The sequence below is a fragment of the Cheilinus undulatus genome, linkage group 7 (assembly GCF_018320785.1).
Source record: "Cheilinus undulatus linkage group 7, ASM1832078v1, whole genome shotgun sequence".
In the NCBI taxonomy this organism is placed as follows: Eukaryota; Metazoa; Chordata; class Actinopteri; order Labriformes; family Labridae; genus Cheilinus; species Cheilinus undulatus.
The window spans coordinates 26,345,108-26,373,093 of record NC_054871.1 but is presented as its reverse complement, the minus strand read 5'-3'; the positions used below and the strand labels follow the sequence as shown (position 1 = coordinate 26,373,093).

The 27,986-nt window shown below is 39.4% G+C and overlaps 1 protein-coding gene across 1 annotated transcript; it reads right to left on the bottom strand.

Annotated features, from left to right (window-relative positions):
• Positions 1-27,739, bottom strand: sin3b (SIN3 transcription regulator family member B). The gene is made up of 19 exons (XM_041792006.1): positions 27,256-27,739; positions 25,953-26,059; positions 25,486-25,639; positions 22,294-22,659; positions 21,970-22,125; positions 17,125-17,253; positions 16,865-16,954; positions 16,575-16,693; positions 16,097-16,310; positions 15,715-15,831; positions 15,291-15,529; positions 14,626-14,809; positions 7,897-8,815; positions 3,792-3,961; positions 3,512-3,685; positions 2,978-3,070; positions 2,767-2,861; positions 1,314-1,512; positions 1-1,227 (listed from the first exon to the last, which is right to left on the bottom strand). Exons 1-19 carry the CDS (start codon positions 27,364-27,366, stop codon positions 991-993), a joined length of 3,873 nt encoding a protein of 1,290 aa, XP_041647940.1. The 5' UTR covers positions 27,367-27,739; the 3' UTR covers positions 1-990.
• Between the last annotated feature and the right edge of the window lie 247 nt (positions 27,740-27,986).

Here is a 27,986-nt window from a genome sequence, read left to right as displayed (position 1 = left end):
GGTTGTTTATTTTGTGATAACTGATACAGGATAAATGTTATACATTCTATTTTAACACTGATATTTTGCTTTATTTTCAATGTCAGTATGCAAAAAAAGACAATACAAAGTAAACATTTAGTATCATGAATATGATACATGATTTGACTGCTTCATCCATATTAAACCGATTAATTTTAAGGACTCCTTGTTGCCTGGTGATATCTTGTATAGCTACAACACAAAAAAAAGGAAAAAAATACAAAAAACCCAAAATGCAAACATCAAGAGTTGGCTGACAGCAAACACTGTAAAGAACCACATGATCTTAAGATGCTTCATTCAACTCGTGTAGATGCATATATAAAAGCGCAGGATCCCTGTTGTATATATGCACATACAGTAATTACTAGAGTTGTGGAGCCTGCACTGAGCATACAAACAGACAAAATGAAGAGCAGGATACACATACATACACACGTTTACCATTATCTCTCCATATAAACACACAGAAACCAACCAACCAACAAACAGAAGGCTCTCTGGCTTTAGAAGCTAAAAACTACACTTGACTTTAAAAAAATAATAAAGAAAAAGAAACAGACATTCACATTTCTGAAACAAATTCCATGATCACAGAACTTCTCACCTGATCAATCATCTGTGTCCGTCAGTCCCATCATTGTTTAGTGCCACCAGAGAAGCTAGAATAATGATGATGATGCTGCTGACGTCTGTGCCGTGGTGTCCAACTCATCCTATCAGTCAGGGCTGAGTTCACTTTCATTGATTACTTCACTGTCTGTTTGTCCTTTTTCTCCACATCATCAGTCGCTGTGCACCCACTCACTCCAGTTTCTTCAGCCATCAGTGGAGGTGAATGAGTGAACATTATGAGGAAGGTAGAGACTGCAGCTGTTCATGTCTGTGTTTAGTGTATGAAGTTCTGTATGTCCATGCATTTACCTGTGTGTCTGTGTGGGAACGTACTGTGTCTCTCTTTGCAGGCCTCTACGGTGAGGCTGGGGCTTTGCTACTGCTGTAATGAACTTGGTATCTGTTCACCGTTTGCCCTTTCACCTCAGTTGACAGGCAGGTAGTCTTGCAGGGGATCATGTCCTCCTCCTCCTCTCCCATGAGCCAGTTCTGCACCGAGCGTTTTGCTGACGACGTGACGTGATTGGCCAGCCAGCCCTGGTGCCACTTGTCAAAGCGGTCGTGCTGGCCTGCTGCCACTCTGTGCTGTGACTGTGGAGGAGAAAACTGTCTGAGCTTCTTGTGTGGATTTGAACAGAGACAGACATTAACAACACATCGACACATTGATGACCTACCTTCCTGGCTTTGACCAGTGCTCCTCTGCGGTACATGTAATCCTCAGAGTTCATCACAAACACCATCTTGTGAGTGTTGAGTTTAAATCGACAGTCCAGACTCCCAGCGTTTTCCACACCCAGCTTGCGGTGCCACTCTCTCCTGCAGCGCATGGCCTCCACCTGCCGCACCTGCCAGCGCCGGAAACGACGCAGGTTCCTCAAAGAAGGGAGATAATTATTAGAATGGAAACTACGAAATGGGTTACAAATTGTTGGTGCTCTTTTTCAAGACCCTTTCAATAAATTTTAAGACCCCTTTGCTTTTTGAATTTCTAACCAGTTAATTTGGTGATAGTTATGTGCTGTTTTGTGCAAATTGTAAGACAAGAATGTGACAAATATTCAAGAAAATGCAGACAGTTTTTGTTACTGTAGTATACAAATAAATCTTTTTTGAGATGCTGGACGTGCTAACGTTAACAGAGTCTGTGCTAGTATTACACTGGGAAAAAGCTTCTCTGCAAAGCTGCTTTTTACTTGCAAAATCTTGTAAAATGTTGACAGATATCAGCCCCAGCTCCAACACCTTCTCCTCAAACCACTTTTCAGAAAACCTGCATTTTCCAATACAACCTAGCTACCCATTTGAGGAAGTGTCTAGAGCTGATGGCGCGGCAGTTTGAGCCCTCTTCGATCTCTCTACACTGTCTGATCTGATTGACTTTACATCATGGCATGCCGCTCTTTTCACATTCCCCTCAACAAGCCACAACATAAACAAGCGTGCAGACTGACATCTGGTCCGATAAGAGTTCCATGAAAATCTCACTTGTGATAAAAACTAAAGGCAAAAGCAAAAAAACTAGCCCACAAACTCTTAAGAAAAATCTAGAAACAGCTAAAAAATTTAAGACCTCATGGTCTTGCATTCATGACTTTTTAATACTTTTTAAAAGCTTAAATTTTTGCTGAGTTGATTTGTCAACTCTTAATACATTAAGATCATTCAGACACCCTGTGAAATCCTTTTCTGCCCTCCATCTGGAGTTCATCACTGTGACGTGACGTCATCTGCAAACAACCTTTTTCCCAAAATGTAACGTGACCTCCAGCATTCTTCTGCTGCAGTGTTTTGCATTTTTTCATAAATAGTCCTACCTACAGCTTGACCGGTTGACTCCTATTACTCACACAACAGTCATGGATGGAAAAATGCATACATTCAGATACCTTTAAATGAACGTATAAAATATGAATGGAAGCCAACTGCTGTTAATTTACAAAATTTAGTAAAGATTTTTTTTTAAATGTTATGAATTGGCATAATACAAATAAATATTGATGGATTGACTGATTTATATGAGACTGATGGCTTTAAGATTTGTATATATGTAGACTAAATAGAATGCATGTACGATGGAGTCTAAACATGTAAATATCAGATGTTTTGAGCATTGTTAAACTGTAATACCTGGGCAGAAATACGGGTTTGAAGAAGTAGCCCTCTACTTGAGAACATAGACTTGACTCTGTTCCTACAAACTGCTCCATGTAGCTTGACAGGCACTGAGGGAGAGGACAGCATATATTAATAAATACTGAACTGTATGATACTGTACATTTTCTGTTTGTACCAGCCTGAAGTAATAAACAAGTATTTGTTTAATATTAAATATGTTTACCTGAACATCTAATGGGTCATCAGCCTGAGCTTCCTCAGTGTCCAGGAGTTCGATGGTCATTGTCACATGACCCTTGTTTTGGAGGAACATCACCTGATGACAAAGAAGACAATAAATAAACAAGAAGCAGCTCCCCACAGGTAATTTAAAGCAGGCAACTCAAAGGATAAGGGTAATACAAAAAAAGAAAAAGGAAAGGGCTGTTATACTTATATTCAGGTGGATTTTAAGAAACAGTAGGTATGATCCTGAAGTATAAGTAGTGGCACTGTCATCTCAAGTTATGCTGAAACTTAAATCAGTACTTCTGTAGCGCTGGATAGCGAAAGAAAATGAGTTTTGGGGGAAAGACTGTAACAAGAGAGATCTGTAAGACCATGAATTCTAACATTGCACTGTTACAAATAAAGTATATTGTGTGTTTTGCTGTTGTGATTAAATGATTTTGATTATATTTTGTAGCCTACAAACTGAGCCAATAATCCACAGTAGCATATGTGATGGTAAACTTCATGTCTAGAACCCTGAGCTCACCTTAAAGCAGTTCTCCTCAGCCATAACTCTCTCTGCCTTCCACTGATAGCTCGTCTCCCAGGCTGCTCTGACACACTGTGAGGACAGGTTGCCCCCCGCTGCACCCCTCTTCCTTTCAGCAAGGTAAAGATCGACCACCTGCAGGCACACCTCGTCACTTACCAGGTGCTGCAGCTGGAGTCAAAGAAATTACAAATGAGAGAATGACACTCTTGAATACTGTGTGGGTATAAATTGTGTGAAATATGATGGGCTCAATGTGTTGGCCAACTTTCTTTACCTGCCGAATGATGTTGTGGATAACCTTATCAATGGTAAAACCGATGTAGGCATGGATAGTGAACATCTCTCTGAGAGTGTCTTCATACTGTGTAGAGTCCAGGTTTCCATCCAGGAGGCTGCGCACCATGTCCAGAAAGGCTGGGTAGTACTCTTCTAACTCTACTTCACCTGTGGGAAGAAAGAGATATCACAACTTTTACTACAGCACTTTGCTACAGTGTCATGAAGTCATCTGTAGGGAGATGAGGGTATATGTTACAGAAAGTCTTGAGCAGCTTTACATGAAGAGGTGGAGCTGCTAGCAATGTCATAATTCATTTTGATATTATAGAACTGTTTTACCATAAGGAAGATGTTCATGTTTTGTATCATCTCAAAGTAAAGATAAAGCTCCTGTGAGTACTTCAATTTTTGTCAGTTTTGTACAAAATATCCAGTAGAAAAAAAAGGACAATTACCATAAATTCTTAAACATAAGTCACAGTCAAAGGTTTAAACTGCCTTCCTGCATCAAGACTAACTTTTTCAGCAAAGTCCATAATGTGCAGTTTCTATGCTGTGTCCGTCTTATAGTACAATCAGTTTTCACTGTATGAAGTTGGCACATCTACTGGCACCTAGGGATTGAGATTTTTCGTTTCTAACTCACTACCTACTACTGGAGAAACTATATTTTGGTGGAACAACAAACTATTTTAAATATAAGCGGTAGAAGCCGAGCTGAGCTTGAATTAAAAAGCCAAAGTAAGTCACAAGTCCATCTGGTTTATCCATTTTATATTGCAGAAATAAACAAATTGCTCATCATCACAACTATAATTATTTAAGTTTCTCATCAAGATAGAATTTTTGTTTTCTTGATGTGACATTTTACCTATGTTCCCCTAGTAGTCGTTTTTAATGAACTGACCTTACACATAACATTTAAACAATCTGCCAGATTGTCACGCCCACTAATTAACTCTTATTCTGCCAATTTTACCATTTGAGTAATATTCGTATGTAACAGGACATTCTACAAACCTTTAGAGCGCTTTTCAGAGTTTACCTGAGCAGATGAAGGTGATTTTTTTATGTAGCAGCTGAAGCCAGGGTTGTGATTAGGGCTGGGTGATTAATAAAACTTTATATGAATCATAATTTGTACCACTGCAATTTTCAAATTGCATAGGGTGCATTAATTCTTTAACAGAAATTTGTTCCAAATACCAGTTTAATACAGTGTTGCAGCACTGTATCCTTTACACACCATACAAGCATACCAAGTGTCATTTTTTCAAGAATGGTTGACATAAATTTTACTTCCCTTGTTTTTGTAACTGTCTAATAAAAAAGAGAGAGAAAATTGCTCAGCCTTAGTTTAATCTACCAATTATCATGTTTGTTATAATGTAGAATGATTTAACGCTTGCTCAAAAAATAATAACATATGAAATTGCAATAATGGGAGAAAAAAATCACAATTAGATTATTTTCCTTAATCATTCAGCTGTAGTTATGGTTGCATGCTACTCTGAGCGAATGCAAAGTCTTTTTTTTTCTTGAAGCCAACAGTTGATGGTACCACATTTTGGTTCAATTACATAAACAATGCTGATGTGTTTTGAGCTTATAATCCCCCCTGCAAAATCTGATCAATGCCTGTTTTCTTCAGTGATGAAATAAAATAATGTTATGTCAGAGGGACTTGAGACTCAGTAGTAGTATCCATAATTTAAAACAATATTTATGCCCTGGTTTAAAAAAATGGCATCCACCCCCTGCTGGTCTGGTCTGTCTGATGTTATGTATTCCAACACATCACTATGAAAAACACCATGAATTGGAGGAATTTTCAATCCTGTGCAGTTTGTGACAGTGGCAGCTGCACACTCTCGCGATAATGATGGCATGTGTCTCACCTTGGGCTGGGCAATTAATCGAAATTTAGATTAAATGCAATATGGCCTGCTGCAATTTTAAAACCACAGATGGTGCAGTATTTCTCTAACCTGAAGCGTCAGTCAGAATTACAGTGTAATACTTTTTCTTTGCAGCAGAGATGTTATTCTTTACATATCGTGCAAATATTCGTTTAAGAATAATTAACAAAAAATCCTACTTTCCTTACGATCACTATCTGTAAGACTGCAATTTAAATTAAATTTGTTCTATAAATAAAAATAATCCCAGTTAGATTTTTTTCCATTGTTATCCCTAGTTTAATCTATCTTACACTGTATTAGTAATAATATAGAAGTATTTACTGTTTGTGTTTGTTGAAAAATACACAAAATGAAGAACTTAAAAAATAATCATATATTATACTGCAGAAGGAATGTTGGAAAAAATAATCACAGTCAGATTATTTCCCCAAATCATTCAGCCCTTGTCTCATCACTTTATAAAAGTATGTTGCCTACACCGGTATATAGTCCAACTTTATAGATAAAATAATAGGTATTAAAACTGCACCAGATTTGATATTATCCCTATATATCCTGTCCTGTACATTAGCAAGTAGTATTTCGGGCTACTACAAATTCACCCTTCTTTAATTTTACTTGTCAAACGCAAATTACATTAATCTTTGGTATGGAAAAATATTCATTCTTACATCTGATATCTACTGCAATGACAGGCACATAATTTATCTGTTTAGAAATAATCTTTTATCTCAGTGGTGGTCTCCTTGTCTTTTGTACATCATCACAAACATCAGTACTAAATTCAGTCCGTTTCTTATCATATTAAAAACTCCAAACTGGAACTTGAATATTTGGGGTTCGTTCAACTAATTAAGTCATGCCATATTGTTAGTGATGCTCCCCATTACTTTTAAGCCATTTTCCCTAGTTTGGTTATGTTTTAAAGACAACACTCTTCAGAGTAATAATATGCCAACGGATCAAGAATGAATATTAACATTAATCGTCTTTACAATGCAGTCACATTTCAAGAATGGCATAGTATCACATATCTAGTTTTAGGACTGGGCAATCAATCGAAAATTAGATTAATTCGCAATATGCGAATTAATCTAATTCTGCAATTTTCAAATAGCAGAAGTTGCAATATTTCCTTAACCTGAAATTTGTATGAAAATACCACTTTGATACTGTTTTTTTTTTGCAGCAGAGATATTATGCATTACAAACCATGCTTAATTTTTGTACATTTTTGTTATTATATATTAGACTGACATAAAAAATGATCCCACCCTTCAATGCAACAATTCATATCCAATTTGCAATACGAGTCAAAATTATCAAGACCACATACTTTTTTCAAAATACTTAAACCATAATTTAGTCTAATATTGTGTTGGTAACAAGCAATAACTCTATATACTCTATAATTCTATATTGTGTTTGTTGGAAAATACATAAGATGAGGAACTTAAGCCATAATTGCATATCAAATTGCAATCACAATATTGGGGAAAAATATCGCAATTGAATTATTTTCCCAAATTGTTCATATCTATTTAGTTGTGATAAAACTTCCTTAGCTGGCTGTACATCCCAGCTGATTACCTCCAAGTGCAGTGACTTGCAACATATAAACAAGCAATGGAATTTGGATCATCATGGTTTTTATAGTGTACAAATTAACTTTAAAATGTGCCTCAACAGATTTTACACTTATTTTGCCCTCTCTTAAGGCCACTGAAAAATAAATACTGTTCTACTTAAGTTCTCCTTAACTTATTATGACAGGGCTACACCTAACCATAAAACCCCTTTTTAAGGTTCAACCTTTAATCTTTACAATAAGCTGTTTCAAACACTGTTAAGGAGAATATTTTCATCCTTATCATAAGCTTTGATTTTGTAGTATGACTCAGCACAGGTAATCCTGGAGTAATCTGGGTGAAATGAGAGCATCCAAAACCACGTGACCAGGGAAAAACCTTCCTTAAACAATTAACACCTGTCTCTGATGATGATGATGATGATGTCATATGTATGGGTGGCTCTTAATCATAATTCAAGGATCTAAAACAAAACTCAACCTCCCACTCCGGGTTCATTTGATCATGATGATTCAGATATGGCAGCTTATTATACCAGCTAAAAAATAGTATTTTAGGATCTATGCAACCAACCAGTCACTGAACTTACTGGGCTGTTTGAGGCGGAGCTCCATGGCGAGGTCACATGCCTTTTCCCTCCTCCCCTCCGCCATCAGCAGCCTCTCCCGGCTCTGCTCCGCCCGGTGCTCGAGCAGCTGCCGCTCTGCTTGTCGGTAAACCCGTAACAGCCGTGAACACAGGGTCTGATGCAGCCGCAGGAAGAAATACCAGTTGTTGTTGACAAAGAAAAGGTTGTAGACACCGTCCAGCTCTTTCTGGTGCTCTGCTTCGGGGTCGCGCAGGTCCACCTTCTCCCCAGGTACACCTGAGCTTGTCTCCATTGGCGTTGATCCAGGTGTGGATGTGTTGGTGCCTGCAGGTTGGCTCATGCTACTGGAGGTGGTGGAAGCTTCTGTGTCTGCGGTTTGAGATGGGCTACAGCGCCTCCGTCTGGATTCCCCGTTTAGCTGCTGCTGCTGCTGCTGCTGCTGAGGTTGGGACAGGATCTGGGACTGTGATGGGGCAGGTTGGAGTTGAGACTGACCTCCTGTGGCTGCTGGTGCTGCTCCTCCTGGTTGATTATTTGAATTACCATTTCCTCCTCCTCCTACTGCTGCTGGTGCTGCTCCATTTCCACCTCCACCTCCTCCTCCCCCACCTCCTCTCTCACCCCCTTCCTCAGGCTCAGCCTCCTCATCAGTCCAGTCTTCAGTGTCGCTGAGCTCGCCACGGCGGGAGAAGAACAGGTCAGGGACAAAGTGCTGAATGATGCGCTTGATGTGGTCCTTGTCGTCTTTGTGGATGGTAGGTTGGCGTTTGACGTGATAGATGATGAGTGACGCAGCATCCTCCAGGATCTGCTTGTCTTCATACGTAAACACCATGTGAGGCTCACTCGTTGAGGCTGCACCAGAGCCGTTACGGCCCTGCTGTCCAACACCGCCCTCTTCTGTGCTCTGCTCTTGTCGCTGACAGACAGAAAGCTCAGATTAATGTGGGAAGGAGACACACAGTCACAAATCCTAGATTTCTGTAGCTTTCATTGATCTCAAAGAAACAGATCTTTAAAGTATGGGTATTTTTTGCAGCAATAAAGTTTACCCTCAACAGCAGCTTCAAGAAAGATCAAATGACCTGAAATTGCCACCTCTCAAATAAATGTCTCCACCCACAGGACAAGTTACAGATTACATCAGTAAGCCTAAATACAACCACTTACTGGATGGACATTATACCAGAGATCATCTTTCTATTAACAAGTACTCAAAGGTAGAGAGGAGGATGATTGCTCATTAATCTATCACAGACATCATGGGACAGAAATAAAAATTCAAATAAACCAGATGCAAGAAAACTTCCACAGAAAATGCTTGACATCATGCTTAAAGGAAAGAGACTAGTGTTAAGCCATAAGAAGGTCGATCTTTGACCATCTAATAAAACTTTATATTGTGACCATACTAGGTTCGGCCTTCAGCTGAACGTGGCTTAATTTGTAGACAACCTATCCATTCCCTCTTGAAAAAACTATGTACATGAGAATGGGACAAAAGAAATGCATAGGAAGTGTTTCATGAACGTTATGTTGCATTTGTGAAGAAATGTATGATGGTTTTGATGTTATCTGTACATTATTCAGTCCTATCAGACGGTGACATTGAATTTTGTTGAATGAGCTTTAAGACATGAAGTACAGGAGGCAGAGGCCAATTTTAGACACTGAGATTTCAAGTAATGTGCATCTAGGCCGGAGAGGCTCAGGGCTTGGCTGAGGCAAACCGGCATGGAACAAAGCGGGTTCCAAAAATAGAAGGAAGCTGTTGGTAGAGAACGTATGTAGACAGTAGTGAGGTGTGCTGAGGCTGTGCTCAGGCTAGGCAGGGACACTGGATGAAGTGAGAAAGTAGAAGGAGGAGGATTTTGTTGGTGAGACCTTTTGGGTGTTGAGGACAGTCATGTCAAAATCCTGGTATGGGCTACCTAAAATGTCCTACCATCACCCCAGAGCCTAAATGGCTGGGTAGACAGGGACCCATCAAGCCCAGTTGGCTCTGGGACAGGAACTTTGAGGCACATTTTGACAGGAGATCAGTCTGTCACAAGGTAGGAATACATGGCAGCATAACCACATTTTGAAAAGTTTAGCAGCAGGATTTGAAGGCAGAAGACAGTAGAAGATGCAGGACGTAATGGGGAAGAGAGTGCAACTGTTGGAGATGTCGTTTGACTAAATGAACAAAACACAGTTGAAATAGGGACCCGACTTGACAACCCCTTTGCCTTTGTTTGTCAAGAAAGCTGAGGAAAGACAGAAAGTGTAGGGGAAAAGAGCAGTACCCTGCTATACAGTCTGTGCGTAAGTACTGTCTTAAGTTATGGAGTAAAGTCCACATCAAACCCTACTTGAACTTAGTTAAGTTAAAACTTAAATTTAGTATAAAACAACGACATTAAGGGCTGAAATTGCTAAAAATGCGTGATTATTTCATGGTGGTCAGCAGAATAATAGTCATATTTCATGGAGGAATTTATGTCTAGTAGGAGGTGGGTGTAAAACTAAAGTTATTACTTAAGCCTACATTAAAACTATCACAGCTGATGGAACTCCTTAAATGTTAGAGCATAAACTCAGTCACAAGTAAGAACTTGCTTTCAAACCACAGCTGGGCAATATGGTTAAAAAATCGAATCTCTGATTTTTTCACAACAAATTCGATTTACGATTTTAATCTAATTTTTTTGTTGTTTTCAAATGAAAGAGGAACTTCTCAAACAAGTTTCTTTTATTTTTATCAACAATATGTAACAAAATTGATGTTGCATGTTCCTTTAAAGGTCAAAGTGGAAGCTGTAAACTTGTCGTTAAAAGTGCACTATGAAGGGGTTATTTACATTAACACTCAGGCTCTGAAAGTTTTTATCTCCTCAAGAAACACCCTGAAACTAATGCTAATGCTAAAGTTTTTTCTTTAGTTTGAGAACACTGTAGTTACACGAGAAATATGTCAGAAAAAAAGGTATCATTTTGTTTACAGGGTTGTCAGAATTAACATAAAATTAAAGCTTCTTACATTAGCTTTTACTCTTGGTATTATTGCAGAAAAGTTTAATAGAAGATCTTGATTTTCAATTTTCAAAATCTTGATTTTCCAAAAACCTGATTTATCAATACAATCGATTTGTTATCCAGCCCTAATTTAAACTGGGCTATGTTTGAACTTACACACGGCTGGTGAAACCCATAGCAGGGGATGAAATACACAAAGCAGCTGGAGTTGATCCTGATTGCATATGGAGCATCTGCTCTACCAACAGAGCCAAAGCAGCCCACTTATATAATGTCTTGATAGATAACAGTTACCGTGACCTTACACCACTAAATTCCATCTTTTCTTCATGCCAAAAGGAGTTTGAGCCTGTTATAGAGAAAGACCTTGACCTTTGTGCAAGAAAATCGATAGAGGTACTTCTTAAGTCCAAGAAAATGTCCTATTCATTTCCTGAGTCCAAAACTTGTAAGTCAGCATTTTCATGCATCATTACTAGGGGTGTAAAGGTACGTTTATTTGTACCGAACAGATACATGTGGAACGAAGCTCAAAGACAGACAGAAAACCAGAGCGCAACTCACTGTCACACTGTCCTGGCATCCACACAACCACAGCGAATGACAGCAACAACCTGAATATTCCCAGATAAAAGTGTCCTGTTTAGGAACACTTTGTTGCCCAGTAAAATACAACAGTGGAAAAAGACAACAACAGTAGTGCTGACATTATTCAGCAGCTGTGTCGCTGACAGCAAGTCGTCCAGCAGACCAATCAAAGCATTTTAAAAAGAACCACTCAAACAAGAACGTCAGTGTAACGAGGAGGAACAACAAAAAGTCTCCCCAGCCAGTTATATATTTCCTATTATTTAAGATCGTTTTTATTATAACAACGGTGCTCTGGCTCTGTGAATCAAATTACTTCTACCTTCAACCGTCAGCCTCGGAGGAGGGGGAGAGGGGACTCCATCATGTCTGCAGCTGCGTCATTGGTTAAGTTATCCTCAGATTTCACATGGCTCTAACCTCTTTATCCACCAAGATGGGCTGTGAACAGTTCTCCCAAACTTTGTAGTAGGTCCCATTGGTTAAAAAAGTAATCCAGTGCTGAATTATTTATTTATTTTTATATCAATTATAATTAATTAATAAATATATCATTATATTATTTATTATTATTTTTAATTATTGAAGAACTTTTGGAAGGAGGTTGCAGAATTATTTATAATTTAAATGTAATTTATTCAGCCCATTTATTTTAAAACAATTTAATTAAAAAAAAAAAAAAGTTTAATTTTATTTATTCGCTTCAATTACAGTACCAAAAACGTACCGAACTGTGACTTCAAACCCGAGGTACGTACCAAACCGAAATTTTTCTGTACTGTTACACCCATAATCATTACCCAAGACATGGAAAGATTTCATGTTTAACTCTGCCTTTCAATTAAGAGTAACAAGAAACTGGGCACGCTGGCCACAGGTGGCCCGGGTTCGAATCTGGCATGGTGCACCATTTCCTGCATGTCTCTCCCCGCTCTCTTCCCTGTTTCCGAGTCTATCCACTGTCCTCCTCTCTCTAATAAAGGCACGAAAAAGCCCAGAATTAAATCTTAAAAAAAAAAAAAAAAAGAAGAAGAAGAAAAACAAGACAAGAAAATGAATGAAATAAAAACCTTCATATAACATAACTTATAATGCGCATCTGTACATAAATAAGGATATTTCAGAGGAGGATAAAATGATTTAATTTATCAGCCAAAGTAATTCCACTGATAATTAGATATGTAAAATAAAGAATGCTGCATGTAAATACTGGTCGTTTATTCAGACATTTGATGACTATATTTTCAGACCTTATTTAAGTGAAATAATCTAAAGCTGATCGGATCATCATCAGTAACTGATGTCTCTCAGGCTGACGCTGTAAAGGGAAGGATTTTTCACTCACTAAAATGTGCCTCCTCTCTCCTCCTGTCTCTTCCTCACACCTCTCCTTCAAATCCTTGCTGGGTGGAGCTAAGATGTGAGGAAACGACGTGGGTAAAGGAGGGAAGGATACTAGGGATGGGAACAATTAATCAATGATCGATTAACTGGTCATTAAGAATTTGGTCGATCACGGGGAATTTAGTCGATCTGATGTTGGCATTTAATAAAGAGACTAAACACGTCTTATTCTGCACTGCACAACAATATCTACAGTCATGACATTGTGAGTGGGTTTTAACAAAAGCAATGGGACATCTTACCCATCAGGGGGGCGATTTAACTTAAGGAGAGAGGGAGAGGGCAAACAGAAGAAGTACTTGAGCAGTGCAATGCATTATCTTAATTTGCTGAAACGCAAAATGAAGAGAGTGAAGCGAAGTGTAGTGTGAGACTGTTTCAGTTTAGAGAATCATTGAGAAACACACTCATTAGTTACCAGTTTTTGTTATATAGGGAAATGTTATACATATATCTGAGTTTCCGTTAGCCGGCACTGGCCGGTAAAAACAGCGGAAGTCCGGCAGATAAAAATATAACCAGTCAAAATGTCCGGCAAAAAACATGCCAATGACCAGATAAGTAAATACTAAATGCTTGCAGATTATATTTTGTGTAACCTACAAGATATGTTGCGAGAATGCATTAATATAAACTAAAAGTAGCCTGATCTTACTACATTTACTGTCCTGCGGTGCTGGAGTTGTTTATTTCCTCAGACGGCAAGCACATGGCTAATTATGTACGCAAGATGACGTAAAACCCAAGCCTTCTCTCTGAGCATGCGCAGTACTTCTGGGGACTATGCTGGAAAAGTTTGACCAGAGTTTTCTCGGAAAGCAGAATTTTAATCTAAGTGAGGTTTTCCTGGTTAACCAAAGGCTTAATATCATCAGCGGTATGGAAGGATTTTGAGTATGTCATCACTGCGAATAATGAAGAGGCTGAAACAAAGGGAACTGTGTAGCTGAGCAACGTAAACATCGAATTTCAGAGCCACCAGTCAAGTACGTCATCCAAAATGCCCCCTGAACTCAGAATTCTGATGCAGAAAGTCTGAGCAAACCCAAGTTCCCCAGGTTGTGAACTTGTAGCAAATGGAACACATTCAACTCAGGTGCGACGTCATTCCTAGCTCCGACATCAGAGGAAAATGGAACCCAGCATGAGCGTTTGTGTTATACAGGGGAAGTTATGCCATGTGGGAAGGGGGTGGGGGGAAACTGAAGCGAAAGGTGCAAAAATTTTGGATTTTATAGAAAATCTGTACATATTTATATTTTATGGCACCATTTTTGAACCAGTACACCAAAGAAGTCTTCTGAGAGGTATCAGGAACAATTGGAGCAACATTGGGCGTACAAATTGAGACAGACAGACACACCGCAAATTCTAGTAGTAAGATTTGTCAACTCCTGATTCCAAGGTAAAACATCAATTTGAAGCTCAAATAAATCATGTGACTAGAAATATTGGACATTCAGATGCTTTGTTTGATACTAAATGCCAAAACACCTGATCATCGGAAGTATGTGTACAGTATGTGACCACTAGTATCAGGACATTTTTTCATCTTTATCATTTCTTGAAAATGTAACAGGGTTTTTTGCCATATTGAAATTGGAAGTTTACTTTTTTATGAACATGTTGAGTATGATGAATATATTCAATTTGGTGTATTGTGTCCAACCTATAGAATTAGTTACTCTTAATTCCAGCCTTAAAACTCAAAGTCTTTACCTCATCATAGACACTCTCAATCTCATTGAGAAGACTCTTGGATCGGAGGGCCTTCATGTCGTTCTGTTTGAAGTTGACTCCTTGGTGGTCAAGGGACTTCAGGTACGCCTTCTCATACTGTTCCCTCCAGATCTTATTGAAACCCTGCTGAGCCTCTCTCCACTCCTCCTCCTTGGCTTTTAATCTGTGGAGATCGAAACACCTTCAATGTTCTCTACAAAACATAGTAAGTAATTGAGAATGACATCTGTCACTGAAGCTGTTATATGAAAAAAACAAGGCAGTCTGCTTGTAAGATTTTCTTTTTTTAAAAAAGACAATCCTTCAATCAGTGGAATGCTGCCCTTTATAAAACATATGCAGCCTGCAGTAAACAGAATGCACAAGCAGTTAAAACAATGGTTGCAGCCTGTTCATGATTTTACTCACATTGTCAGAAAAACACTTCTTATCTTACTGTCTCCAACCACTGCAGTTTATTTCAGATGAGCTGTTTAAATGCAAGGGCATGCTTTCTTTATAGTGCCGATATAAAAAGCAAATTAGTTCAAGAGTATTTTACAATATCCTCTTAATCAGAGTAATACTAGGTGCAGAATGAGTTAATTACAAATGGTCACTAGATGCACAGGTGACGAAATATAAAATAAAGGGAAGGTTCTGACCTCTTGAGCACAACAGGCACAGCAGTAGCAGGGCTTCTCTTCAGTCCCTCAATGATCTCGGGGGCTTTATCCCCATAGATTCGATACACAGCACGGCGTTGAATGACCTCAGAGGTGCCGCCCAAGCAGTCGTCTAATCTGAATCTGTCTTGGTCCTCAGGAGAAAGACGGGAGAGCTTCTTCTGGACGCTCTCCAGCACTCTGATGGTGGCCAGGTTTGTCTCCAGAACCACATCCAACTGTTGACGGAAAGTTGCAAATGTAAAGCTGTTTAGTATGGAGTCAGTTTAGTGCAGAGTGCTTTGCATGCTTAAGTTTATTGTCACTTCTTTTTGCTAGATGGACACAAATATATAGAGTAAGTTTACAGAAGCTTCTCTGCTCTTCAAGAAGTATAAATAGAATAGTTCTTAGATATACACACCTCAAATCTCTCGTCCTCACAGCGATGCAGCTGTTCCTCATAAGGAGTCTTCTTGGAACTGACAAAGGTGGAGTCCTCTGACCAAGAGGGGAATGACACCCAGGTGTCGTTCAACACCTACAAACACAAAGACATGCAGAGAAAGTCTAATCAGCATTAAGTAGAAGATAATGATAACTTTTTATCATTTATGATATATGTTATACATGCCAGTTAAAACATGTGAGCACGTTTCTTTGGCCTTTACAGCTACACACAATGCAACTAATTGAGAAAGCACCCAATGTAAATTAAAAACTCTAATTATATCTAAAGTTAATAAGGCAGCCATAACCATCCAGTGACCTGCTAAGACTCTTAAAGACAATAAAAGCTGGTATACCTCTTTGCATAAGGCGGTGCGTCCGCTGCATTTAGGCTGCTGGTAGGTCTTGGGCAGAGCTCTGTAGCTGGACCCAAGGCGCTTGCAGGAGGCGTAATCCACTTCCCGGCCCCCTCCCCCTTCCATGTAGCGATCTGACAGCCCTGACACAGCATGAGAGAGCTCTTTGTCCCCCAGAAATGACTTGAACTGTGTGTACAGTTCAGGAAACTTCCTGCAAGGAGATGGATTAAATCATGAGTGACAGATAAATCAGGTGCAGAACAGCTGACCAAAAACAAAAAAAAGTCATCAGAATAATTCCCCCTGCCACGCACAAAAATACAAATAAGAAAGAATAAAAATTCTTTTAAAATATCCTTTAAAGATTTTATAAATGTCAGCACTTCAAAATTTGTTACTGTCCTTCCATGCTGTGATACCAGACTGTCTTATCATTACACATTAATTTGGTTTAACCAACTCGTCATCCACTCACCCCAGGAAAGGAGTGACAAGCTGCAGCAGCTCCGCTCCTGAAACTACTTCCTGGTTAAACAAGGCGATGCAACGCAGGAAGTTCTCATACACTTCCTGGCTTTTAAACAGGCGACGAACCTGAATGATGTGAGGGAAAATGACAGGGGAGTCAGACCAATCACTTCATCAAACAGACAAAAGGAGAGCTGAGACAAATAAGAAAGGAAAATGAAAGTAGGCAGAGAGTCAGAAGACAAGCATGAACTAAGGAGGAGGGAAATCCTGCATAGCTGGAAAACGATGCCCCACCTTATCAAAGAAGGAAAATTCTCTTAAGACTCCGTGTTTCCCAACTGAAGCAAAGGACTGATCTTTGGTACAGGAATACTTCATTTTTTTCTGAAAATAACAAAACTCAGTGAGTCATTATTATTCAAGGTTATAGTTGGTGAAACTTTTATCTGATGGTTCAGGGATGATAAAAGAGTTGTTGAACTTCTTTCCAGATCAAGGACATGTATACATACACTGGCGCATTGCCTGAGGCAGTTAATCTAAATAGAGTGTACCTTTAGTAGTGGGGACATGTGCTGCAGTAGAATGGGCCGAGGCCTCTTTTTGTTCTGTTTGGATACTGTGTCCTCATCCTCCGGCCTCTTTAACTGCTCTTTCCCTCCTGTTAGTGAGCTCCCTGTGAACTGTTGGTGAAGAGCACACAGGAAAACAAGAGAAAGTGTCAGCAACGACCATAACATTCATAGGAACAATTTAATTAAAACGCCTATTTCATGAAATCATCACAACACACAAACAAATGTTCAGTTTAACTTCAAAGGAGACTGAGTGAATATGAAAATAAAATAGATACTGAATACAGAATCTATTGTCATTATTTACTGTCTTGCTAGTGTGGGTTTTGGGTTTATATCAGTATGGTCAAAAATGTTGATTAATTAATCATAAGAAATTTAAAGAAGTATGCAGATTATTCATATTCTGACTTCAAAAATCTCTGTGCTTATTATTCCTATTATTTTGTTCATCACAGACATGAACCACCTCCATCATCACCACCTGAGATCTATTTATAAGACGTCTGCCCTTGGTCTATTCTCCTCCTGAAGACCTACCTGCCAATCTAGCAACATACAGACATGTGATCCCAAGTGCTTGATGGGGGGCAGGAAGTTGGGGACAGCCATTATGAGTGAATGGGAATAGAGGAGAGTTAGTGCATTAGAGCTCTAAATGGATCTCTATGCTGAAGTTATCATCAAAAAATGTCTACGTACTATACACTGAGCACGATCCTTACACTTCACAATTTTTTTCCATAGATTTACCTGGCATGGGGGGATCAATATTGCAAATTACCCCACCAGACTACAGTCTAGCCAGATGAAGGGGGACAAAGTTAAAAGGCCAGCTGAGCCCCTTTAACATATGATTACTCATTCTATTGCAAACATGCTTCTTATTGAAATGGTGATATACTGTCAACCGAATAAACCTTGTGGGGTCAGTGACTGAGTAAAGGTGAGTTATTAACAAACAAGCCTGTTCTACAAAACAGCTCTTTATGTTAGCTACTATCTAGCTAGTGTTTGAGTGCCAGTTTCCTTTCCTCCATCCTTTGCAGTTATTTAATTCACATTAAAAAAAAGCCAAACTGGCACCAAATGCAGAGCCTTTAGGGAGCCAAACAACCAGCTCTAGTGAGCGGAGCCAAATGATCTGGAACTCTTAAAACTGATAGATTTCCTGTCAAAACAAGCAAGACTGGACGGACATCAGCTTAGAAAACATGGACAAGATTAGAGTTTAATGTTCTAAACCATGGCAAAACTATACTGAACAAAACTGAACTGCTCTGTGGACACAGACCACACATGGACATTATGTGACACTGCTAATCCAGGCATTAGACTGAGGCTTTTTAAATTACTGCCTGTAGCTGTTAACTTTGCAAAGCAGATGGATACGCCCGTTTCCTTGTTTTTCACTGGTGAATCCATCTTGCAAAGCTCCCACCTGAACCATTTGGGCCCGGTTAGAAGGTGACAGGACTAATCAGTGACGAGGGGCAGTACTTTCAGGCGCAGCAGAGTCGTGATGTAAACAAGCAGCAGCAAGAGTTAGTGCAGTTTTGGAGGAAGAGATTAGCGTGGATGCTGCTAAAGTGTACGTTTTATCAGAACTTGACAACATTTCTTTTTTTTTTTTTTTAAGATTTATTTTTGGGCCTTTTCATGCCTTTTTTTGATAGAGGAGGGGCAGTGGACAGATTCAGAAACAGGGAAGAGAGTGGGGAGAGACATGCGGTAAAGGGCCACAGGCCAGATTCGAACCCGGGCCACCCGCGTACATGGGTGGTGCCTTAAACCACTCGACCACCTGCACTCCCCTTGACAACATTTCTTAGTTAGAAGAAGAACAAAGAACCACAGTAAGTTGTTTTCTTTTCGAAAACGACAAAAGTCGAGTACTTACACGTCTATAGTTGCCATGTTTTGCGTTTTTCCTCAGTAGCTGTGCACGCGCAGCTTGATAGCGACTACGTCACGTGTTTTGTTGCTCTGATTAGCTCGTAGAGATGTGACAGACAGAACGTTTACCCAATCACCCTCCCAGTTTTTTTTTCAAAGCCTCTTCCTTTTCTCAAACATTTCCTATTGAAGTTTTCCCAGATTGATGTGTGAAACAAATTCATCTGGTGTGTCAGGTTATGTAGCCATTTCTTTTTGATTTTTTTTAATTTGCCAGAATACTTCATTCCTTCAGGACACAAAAGTAGCTTAAGAATTAAGAATATTTTTGTTGCCACCCTTTAACTTAGGCATAGTTGTAAAAGATCAAAACATGGCCTTTTTGGTAGTGTTTCTTTATGCAGAAATCATCTTACCCCCCAACCAGAGTTGCCTGCTGCTGCAAGACATCATCTGCAAAGAACCTTTACAAATTGAGGGGTGCTAAAGTAAATCTGTATGCATTTTTGATTGTGCTATCTTTCCTGTTTTACATGGATCTATGTCCGTGTTTTGCTTTTAAAAAGTTCTGAAACATGTTCTCCTCAATCGATTACTTACATCATTGATAAGAAGCTTTGTTCATGGGTGGCTGAGGTGCTATGAAAACTGATTCATGTGAGAAAAAACTCAACGCTGATGAAAAGGCAGAGACACAAACTGGGTGAGGCAAATATCTTTGTGCAGAGAACAAGAGAACTGAAGGGAAGCAACTTCATTAAAGTAACTTGTGAATAAACTTAATAAACTTAACAGCCAGAAGAACAGATTCTGAATTTCAGCTTCTTTGCTTTGGCTGTGAGTTTGTTGCTTCTAGGGAGAGCACAAAACGCTACAAGTGCACTTCCGTACCTGCAGCTATATCACCACAACAAAACTAGCACAAGATGAGGCACTTTGAACAAAGGGATGCTGTCATTTTTTTCTATTATCATTTTTATTTTATTATCATTAATCATTTGCTTTAGGTACTGATAAAGATTTTTTGAACCTTGAATAAAAATATGGAAGTTAGAAACAAGTTCAACCCCTTAAAACTCCAAGGGCCCAATGGCAGGCCAGGAGATTTTTTTAAACTATTCAGTTAGTTACAAAATGACTGTTCATAAGTATACCACATGTTATGCACCACCAAAAAGCTCTGATTTTCTGGATCCTGACCATGTTAACCATTCCAGAATAAAATCACCACAGTAGCCACAATAAATACATTTTTCAGGCCAAAAACAAACAAACAATACTACAAGTGACACAACTCATTATCAGAAGCTCTCCTGATCATACTCCACCAAAACCACACCTGCTGCATCAGAAATAGTCCCCACAATCTAAATCCAGCCACATATTTAGTTCAAAATATGATTACATCCATAAAGATCCATAACCTTGCAAAACAGGTGGATACGTCCGTTTCTGCATTTCTCACTGACGAATCCATCTTGCAAAGCTCCTGTCTGAACTGTTTGGGCCCAGTTAGAAAGTGACAGGACCAATTCTACCAGAACTTGACAACATTTCTTCGATAAAAGAAGAAGAAAGAACAGCAGTGAGTTGCTTTCTAAAAAATGACAGAAGTCATATACTGACATGTCTATAGTCGCCATGGTTCGCGTTACTCCTTGGTCGATGCACATGCGCACCTCGGTCGTGGCTATGTCACATGTTTTGTTGCTCTGATTGGCCCGTAAAGATATGACAAAGAACGTTCATCCAATCACAATCCGAGTTTTTTTCAAAGCCTCTGCCCTTTCCTAAACGCTTAGTATTGAAGTTTTTCCAGATGGATGTGTGAAACAAATCCATCTGACTTGTCAGGTTAAAAGATCCATGGATTGGTGTCGTATAATTTCAAATTTGCTGTTGTCTTAATATTCCACTGTATTTGCAGTTATAATGTATTTTTTACCAGGCTATTATTAGCAATGCTGTATAGAAAGATGTCTGCCAACCACAATCTTTTTTGGAGTCTCAAATCTGAAAACACCTGGTCTTTTCATCTTAAAGACAGATTTAAAATACTAATTTTCTATTCCTTCTGTTCAGCTTTGAACCTAAACTAGCCAAGGCTTCATGCTTTTGTCCAGCTGTGTTTTCCAGCTTAAGCCTCCCAGCTACAGTCATCTACACGACTCTGTTCACAACACAAATTCAAATAAGAAACGTTGTTGTTTTTTTTTTCTGTTGTATTACTTCATACCTGTAGCAGCTACAGTGAGGCTGACAGTTAGGGAATAAACTTCAGAGTGCTACCTTTCTAAAGACACCATGTGTGTGCTTGTACTACAAATGGTTCAAACACAGCATTCAGTTTTATTTGGGTATTTCTGGAAAAGCATTTATGACTAATTTTACCCAGAATTCTGAGGGGGTTAAGCATTTAATTTACCTGTGATGCAACACTCGTATAATCAGTAAATGTGATTAATTAATTACAAAGCCTGTAATTAATCACATTTCCTCTTAAGCAATCATCAGCACTCGTTTATCTGTGTTACCTTGTTACAAAATGGCATACATTGCACATGTAAGTCAAAGACCAATTTCTGCCTTTAAATGCAAAAGTAGACCATTTATTTCATATTGTCTTCTATTCCATCCTACAATGGACAAAACAGGCTTTAGTTCTTTAGGTTTTGCTTCAGAACTGTTATGGATACTAAAAACAGCTTCACAGTTGACTGACTTGTAGTTTTGTCAAAAAGATCATGTCATACACTGGTAAGGCCATAGCAAGCCATTTAGTGCAGATACAATAAAATTTTATTTGCATTACTATAGTAAGGACAACAGGAAGTGTTTCTGGGAAGTTGCCAAAAGAACTGTTCACATCATAACCTTTAATAATATTGAATTTGTGACATTTTTATCTCTGTTTTCTGCTTTACTTACCAGTGATCTCTTGGCATCAGGTAAGAACTGTCCAAATTCAGCAAGCAGGTCTTCTTGTCCCTTGAAGAGACTGGCAACTTTGGAAAACACCTCATCCTCTGTCATCCCACTGCTACCTCGGCTGCCTCGGCTCTCCTTGACCTCTAACTGCTCCTTCTGAGGGGTAATAAGGAAGCAAATTGATGATCAGCGATCAGGACTTGAGCTTTACTCATTTAAAAAATCCAGTGTCATTTTGGAGGTTATTTGACTTGGTTAACAGAGTCAACAGTCATGAAGCAAAAGATTCCTGACTGAAGACACTACATTTTGTCTCCACCGTACCTGGTAGGTATGAAGAATCTCTAGGAAGGCTCTGTAGATCTCGGGATGATCCAGGAAACGGTTTTTGATCTTGTTTACGTAGCTGATGGCACTGTCAAACTCTACAGGGCTTGTCTCTGAGGCCGGCGGTGAAACAGATGAGGTGGTTGCCTGATTCTGACTTTCTCTGCTCATCAGAGGAAGAGAAAGCCTGCTGGGGGGTTCTGGGAGTCCTGCTGGGGTCGAGGAAGTTATAGAGTCTGCTGAGGCTGTCTTCACTTCAGTCGTCTGAGCAAGTCCAGTCTCGGTTGGAGCTACAGAGGCACTACCTGAGGTTGTGGTCACTGCAGAAGTGGTGAGACTCTTTCCCTGCTGGCCTGGAGAAACCTGGACAAATAAAAACCATGACAAACAGTTAAGTAAAACGGTTTAAAATGCAAAAATTTAAGACCAGTGTTGTTAACTTAAACACTGGGGTAGAGGTACTTCCAAGTAAATGCCAGCATAGGTGGTGGTTAAAATTTAGTGGGAAGTAATGTTAATGCTTAACACTTGAACCCTGCTGATCCCTGAGACTGTGTTAAAAATACTGCTCCTAATAGACTCTCACTTCACCCAATTCCCTATATAATGCAGTCAATACGAAACATTAAGCTGTCCTTTCTGAATTCAATACTTCATTATGTCAAATCCTACATACATAATTCACTTAGCCTCTGAAAACCAGTTGGTCAAATTCTCAGAGAACTGTTTAAAAGCTAACAAACTCCCCCTATTAATGTAAAATAACTTTTACACTAACATGACAGGAAGCGCGAGTCTCTACTGTTCCAATCGCTGGGTTGAAGAAAGATTGTACTAAGGACAGAAATCAGTATGCACTAAGCAGTTAACAGCTTTATTTCAGCTTAAAACTGTTGTGTTTTAATAACTACATCTTTACTATGTTAACAGCAGTCACATTAGATTCTCAGCTGATAAAATATGTTTATAGAAATGTTTGGAGTAGTAACTGTAAGTTAATTAAGACACAAGATGAGGTGGGCTGTTACAGTAGATTGCACATACCAGGTATTCAGTTAGTGATGAATATTATCTGAACTTGACCAGAAAATCAGACCTTGAAATTCAGCAGATCAACCATATAGTTAAATAATCTAAGGTGACAAGGCATTTAATGATGGATTATACTGTAAAACGTGTGTGCTTTACTAATTAAAGTATGTGACACTATAAAAGTTTATAAGACATTATAAAAGTTGAGAGCTGTACCGCAAGAATTTATCACATTAAAAACAAATGTGTTTAACTGGTGTTAAGATCAAATTATATTAAGCAAGAAATCCTGGGTGGATTGATCATGTTTTATAAAAAGCTACAACCTGAAGTTTTGCAAATAGACTTAACAACCCATCCATCCATTTTCTATAACACTTATTCTGTTCCGGGTCGCGGGGGGGCTGGAGCCTATCCCAGCTGTCATTGGGCTGGTAGCCAGTCAATAACAGGGCTGACATATAGAGACAGACAACCAGGCATGCTCACATTCACACCTGTGGGCAATTTAGAGTCACCAATTAACCTAATGAGCATGTCTTTGGAGTACCCAGAGAGAACCCACGTGTGCACGGGGAGAACATACAAACTCCACACAGAAAGGCCCTGGCCCTGACCGGGAAGCAAACCAGTGACCTTCTTGCTGTGAGGCAACAGCGCTAACCTCTGCACCGCCATGATTTAACAACCACAGAGCAATTTTTATACGGGTTACCCACAGTGAAAACAAGTAAATGAACCACTGCAATACAGAGAATCAACTGATCTAAAGCTCTGTATTAACAAAACTTCACTATGAGTTCACTTTCACATCCATCACTGATGAACTGGGCTGATGTTTGCCTTAAGATTCTTCTCTGTGTCGGCTACTTGAAATCAAGTCCTCATAAATGTCAGGAAACGTGATTTGTAGCTGCATATCAATGTCAACAGTCCAGGAAACGGTGTGGATCTCCGTCAAGTCCAAATATCTGTAATTAAACAGAAATTAGTCTGCTTTTCTCCCATTTTCCCCCACTCCTCATAGAGTAGACAGCTCTGTTGCAGCAGCCCAGCTGAGCAGTCGTGTTGCACTGTTGTTTGAGTCTTGGTCCACCTTTTTAGGATGGATAGGTAAGCTTGGCACCCCTATGGAAGGGTGCCAAAAAAGTGGTACGGGTCAGTAATTAGGGACCCTTTCCAACTTTTGATAATAAAAACACAAATAAAGGCCTACTGAGCCGTACCAAACTGAACTGGACCGCTCAGTGGAAAGGACCCATTACAGTATACGAGCACAACTTCCTTGGTTCTAATCTGAGAGCAGCCTTTAGTGTTGATGATTAAAAAAAAAAAATCACACAAGCATTTTTGACAGTGCTTGAAAAAACATGCAACTGACTACTTTTCTCAGAATTTTGCATTTTTTGCAAACCTTTCATATTTTAGTACAGGAGGTTTATATCTATAGGAATAGTAGTAGTATTAGTGCAATGCAGTGTTGTCTTATGAGCACTTTCAAGTCTGCGGGACTTCCTGCTTCTTAAACTGACAACTGAACTCCCTCATTCTTTGTGATTAGTCCTTCTATGAAGCTACACACAGTCAAAACCAAAAAAGTGACCTTTCAGAATAAAAGTCTTATTAAAACTGAACCTGCAGGCGCATTGTATCAAACAGTCTTTTAACCATAAATGGTTTAAAATTGATCACAATAGCATTGGTATTGGATTGTGGACTGTCTCTTAGTAATATGCTTAGAATTATCTAAAATAAACCAGAATAATGCATTTTATTTACATTACTTAGAGTAAATTTAAATACAGCTAATCTTTGAAAACATGGGATCTCAACACAAATTAAAAATAATTTCAAAAAGTTATTGTTTGTTTTCTAAGAACTGAAGAAAAAGTATATACCTCAGGATAATGACAAATAATCAGGCTTGTTTTTGTTTAACAAGTCTTTTGACATGGCACAGCATCTCACAGGAAAACCCCAAAGAAGAAGAATGCTGTTTCTCTTGCAGTTTTCAAACATCTGTGGGCTTCAAGTCTCAGCACCTTTCAGCAAAATGCTCATTTATAAAAACCTGCAGAAAGTTCCACTGGTTTTCAAGCTGAATCACACAATTATTTCTAGAATCTATTCACTTCAACCCTGAGGCTAGTCACTTACCTGCGGGGAGAACGGAGATTGGAGGAAAGCCACTCCATTCTTGGGGACCTCTATCCGATATCCTGGTGGTAGGAAGGCATTGAAGCCTAATACTAGGTCTGGGTGTCCGTGAAAGAGCTGAGACACTCGGTTTATCACGCCTGGTGTGTCGATACTATTCAAAAGAACAGGCAGACACAGACATATTAGTGGTTAGGGTGACGGAGGTAAATAAAGACTAACTTCCTCTCTCATAACCTATATTAAGAAAAACCAGCTTGTGTTAAAAAAAAAAGGCAGGTATCAAATTAGAGTGGTTTGCCATCTCTTATTGCTGACTTGTCATAAATCTATAATATATTGTTGATCCAAGGATATCTATGTATGGCAGTGGACTAGCTAGCAAGTGTGCAGACAACAGGTCGACGACTTAGATGCAGAGAGGGATCTCTCTACTACTAAAACAAGATAAACTTTTGCATGAATACCTCTGTGACTTGAACTCTTTCATGATATCTAGAAACTTGTTGTATATGCCAGGGTCATTTGCAAAACGTATCTTTACTTGGTCCAGGTATGACAAGGCATCTTCGACCTGGGGACAGAAAAGAAGGAAAACTCATCAATGCACCACAAAGCATTCAGAATTACCTGGATCAGTGGAAAGGCTTAAGGCAAACATCCTGTTGTGCTATGTATGAAGAAGGATCTGTACCAAGCTCTGAAAAAGCTATATCATGTTTAAGACGACAATGGCTTGTCTATTCAGCAATCCCTTATTGTGCCACTGGTCTTACTAGCTGCATATAATAGTAAGTAAAGCAATACAATATCAAAACGCTTACAAAAACAAACAAAAATATTTCATTTTAGGAAGAATAGTAAATGTGGACATTTGTGACAAAAAGTGATATGAAATATGATGTTTGCTTCTTCGGTGCCAACTACACTGCTATTATCAACAAATGCACTATTTAGCTGTACAATCTGTACAAGTAACCGCTAAATAAATAAATAAATGGGCGAATACAAGAAACAGCAAAGAGCTTTTGTTCACTGCACCTCAGCTTTCTTTATCCGCAACGGCCAGGCTAGGTCAGGTTACGATAAAAATATGTGTTCACACAAAGCACTGACACAAACAGTCCACATTAAAAGAGGGATGTTCGAGCTAACGTTAGCCAACAACAGCCAGTCAACTGACGATAATAACTCCATGAACACTTAGAACACATACACACGTATGAATTTATACAACACGTTTAGCCACAGCAGCTTTCTGGTTAACAGTGTCGTGTTGGCATTAACATCTTGATAATGTTCAAACACTGCGATAACAAAGAAATGTGTAGTGAAGCTGCTAATCAGCTGAAAATAGCCGTTCTTGGCTAGCCTGGCTGGCTGACGTCCTCCACTTTGTTCAGGGTGGCTGAAAAAACGAACAAGGAGGAACTTCCCACAACCGAGGTTTGAGTTAACGTTTGCTCACAGAGGCTGTTATTGACATCGTAAATAAGAAACTACCTCCAACTGTGTCACTCGTCTGTCACACAAGACATCCATTAATGAAATACAGCTTCCACATCTAACCTTAAATGTCAATGTTCGCCTGTTAAGCAATGAATTACTTTTAATAGGCCAGCGAGCTAACTAACGTTAGCCAGCCGATCCTTTCACTACTCTCGACGTGAGGGGAGAGAGAAAAGCCTCAAATCCAATGCAATGATCCGACCAACAAAATGGTTCTGACTCTGAGGGACTTTTCCCTTGTCGTGTCCGTAGTCTTCTTACCTTCAGTTTCTGGAAGTGCTGCTGCTGCACTTGCTTTTGCGTTATAACGTAAGGCTTGTCTTGGATTTGGTTTATTTGCTTCGCGGTGCTGTGTGCCTGAATCTTCGCCATTATCCCGGCGACAGGAGGCTTGAGAGCCACTACCACAACTTGAGAGGGAAGCTTCGGTGTTACCTCCAGTTGTTGGCTAGCCGACAAACCTTCCTCTCGGTCGGGAAGCCAGTCTGCCAGCAAGCAACCCTACTTTGCCTGGCTGGACAGTCTCGGCACAGCGCAAAAAAGGACGGAAAATCCAGCAGAGTGGATGGTGATGACAGACAAGCTTCTACTCGCTGCGACTTTCATGAAACATCACCATCGAATTAAACAATCTTCAGCAGGAAGCTTCGGGAGATGAGCAAAGGGACAATGGTTGCCGTTTATCGTATTTAAAATAACTATTGCCTGTCTCTTTAAATTCGGCGGCAGCGGTCTGTCTTGGCGTCCGGAAGCCAGAGTAGGAGTGAAAAACTGAAAAAAAGAGGAGTGAAAAATTGAACTGCGCATGCGCAGCGATGGGAGGAGCTCAGTTCACAAGAATCAGATTGCTCCACTCCCCCTTCAATGCTACAAAGGAACAATGTTACTCCATGCCAAACGACAGCTTCATACTTCACACTGTACCCACAAGTACAGGATGACCGACTGATTGAGGAGTGACTGTGACACTGGTCGACAAATATACAGCACAC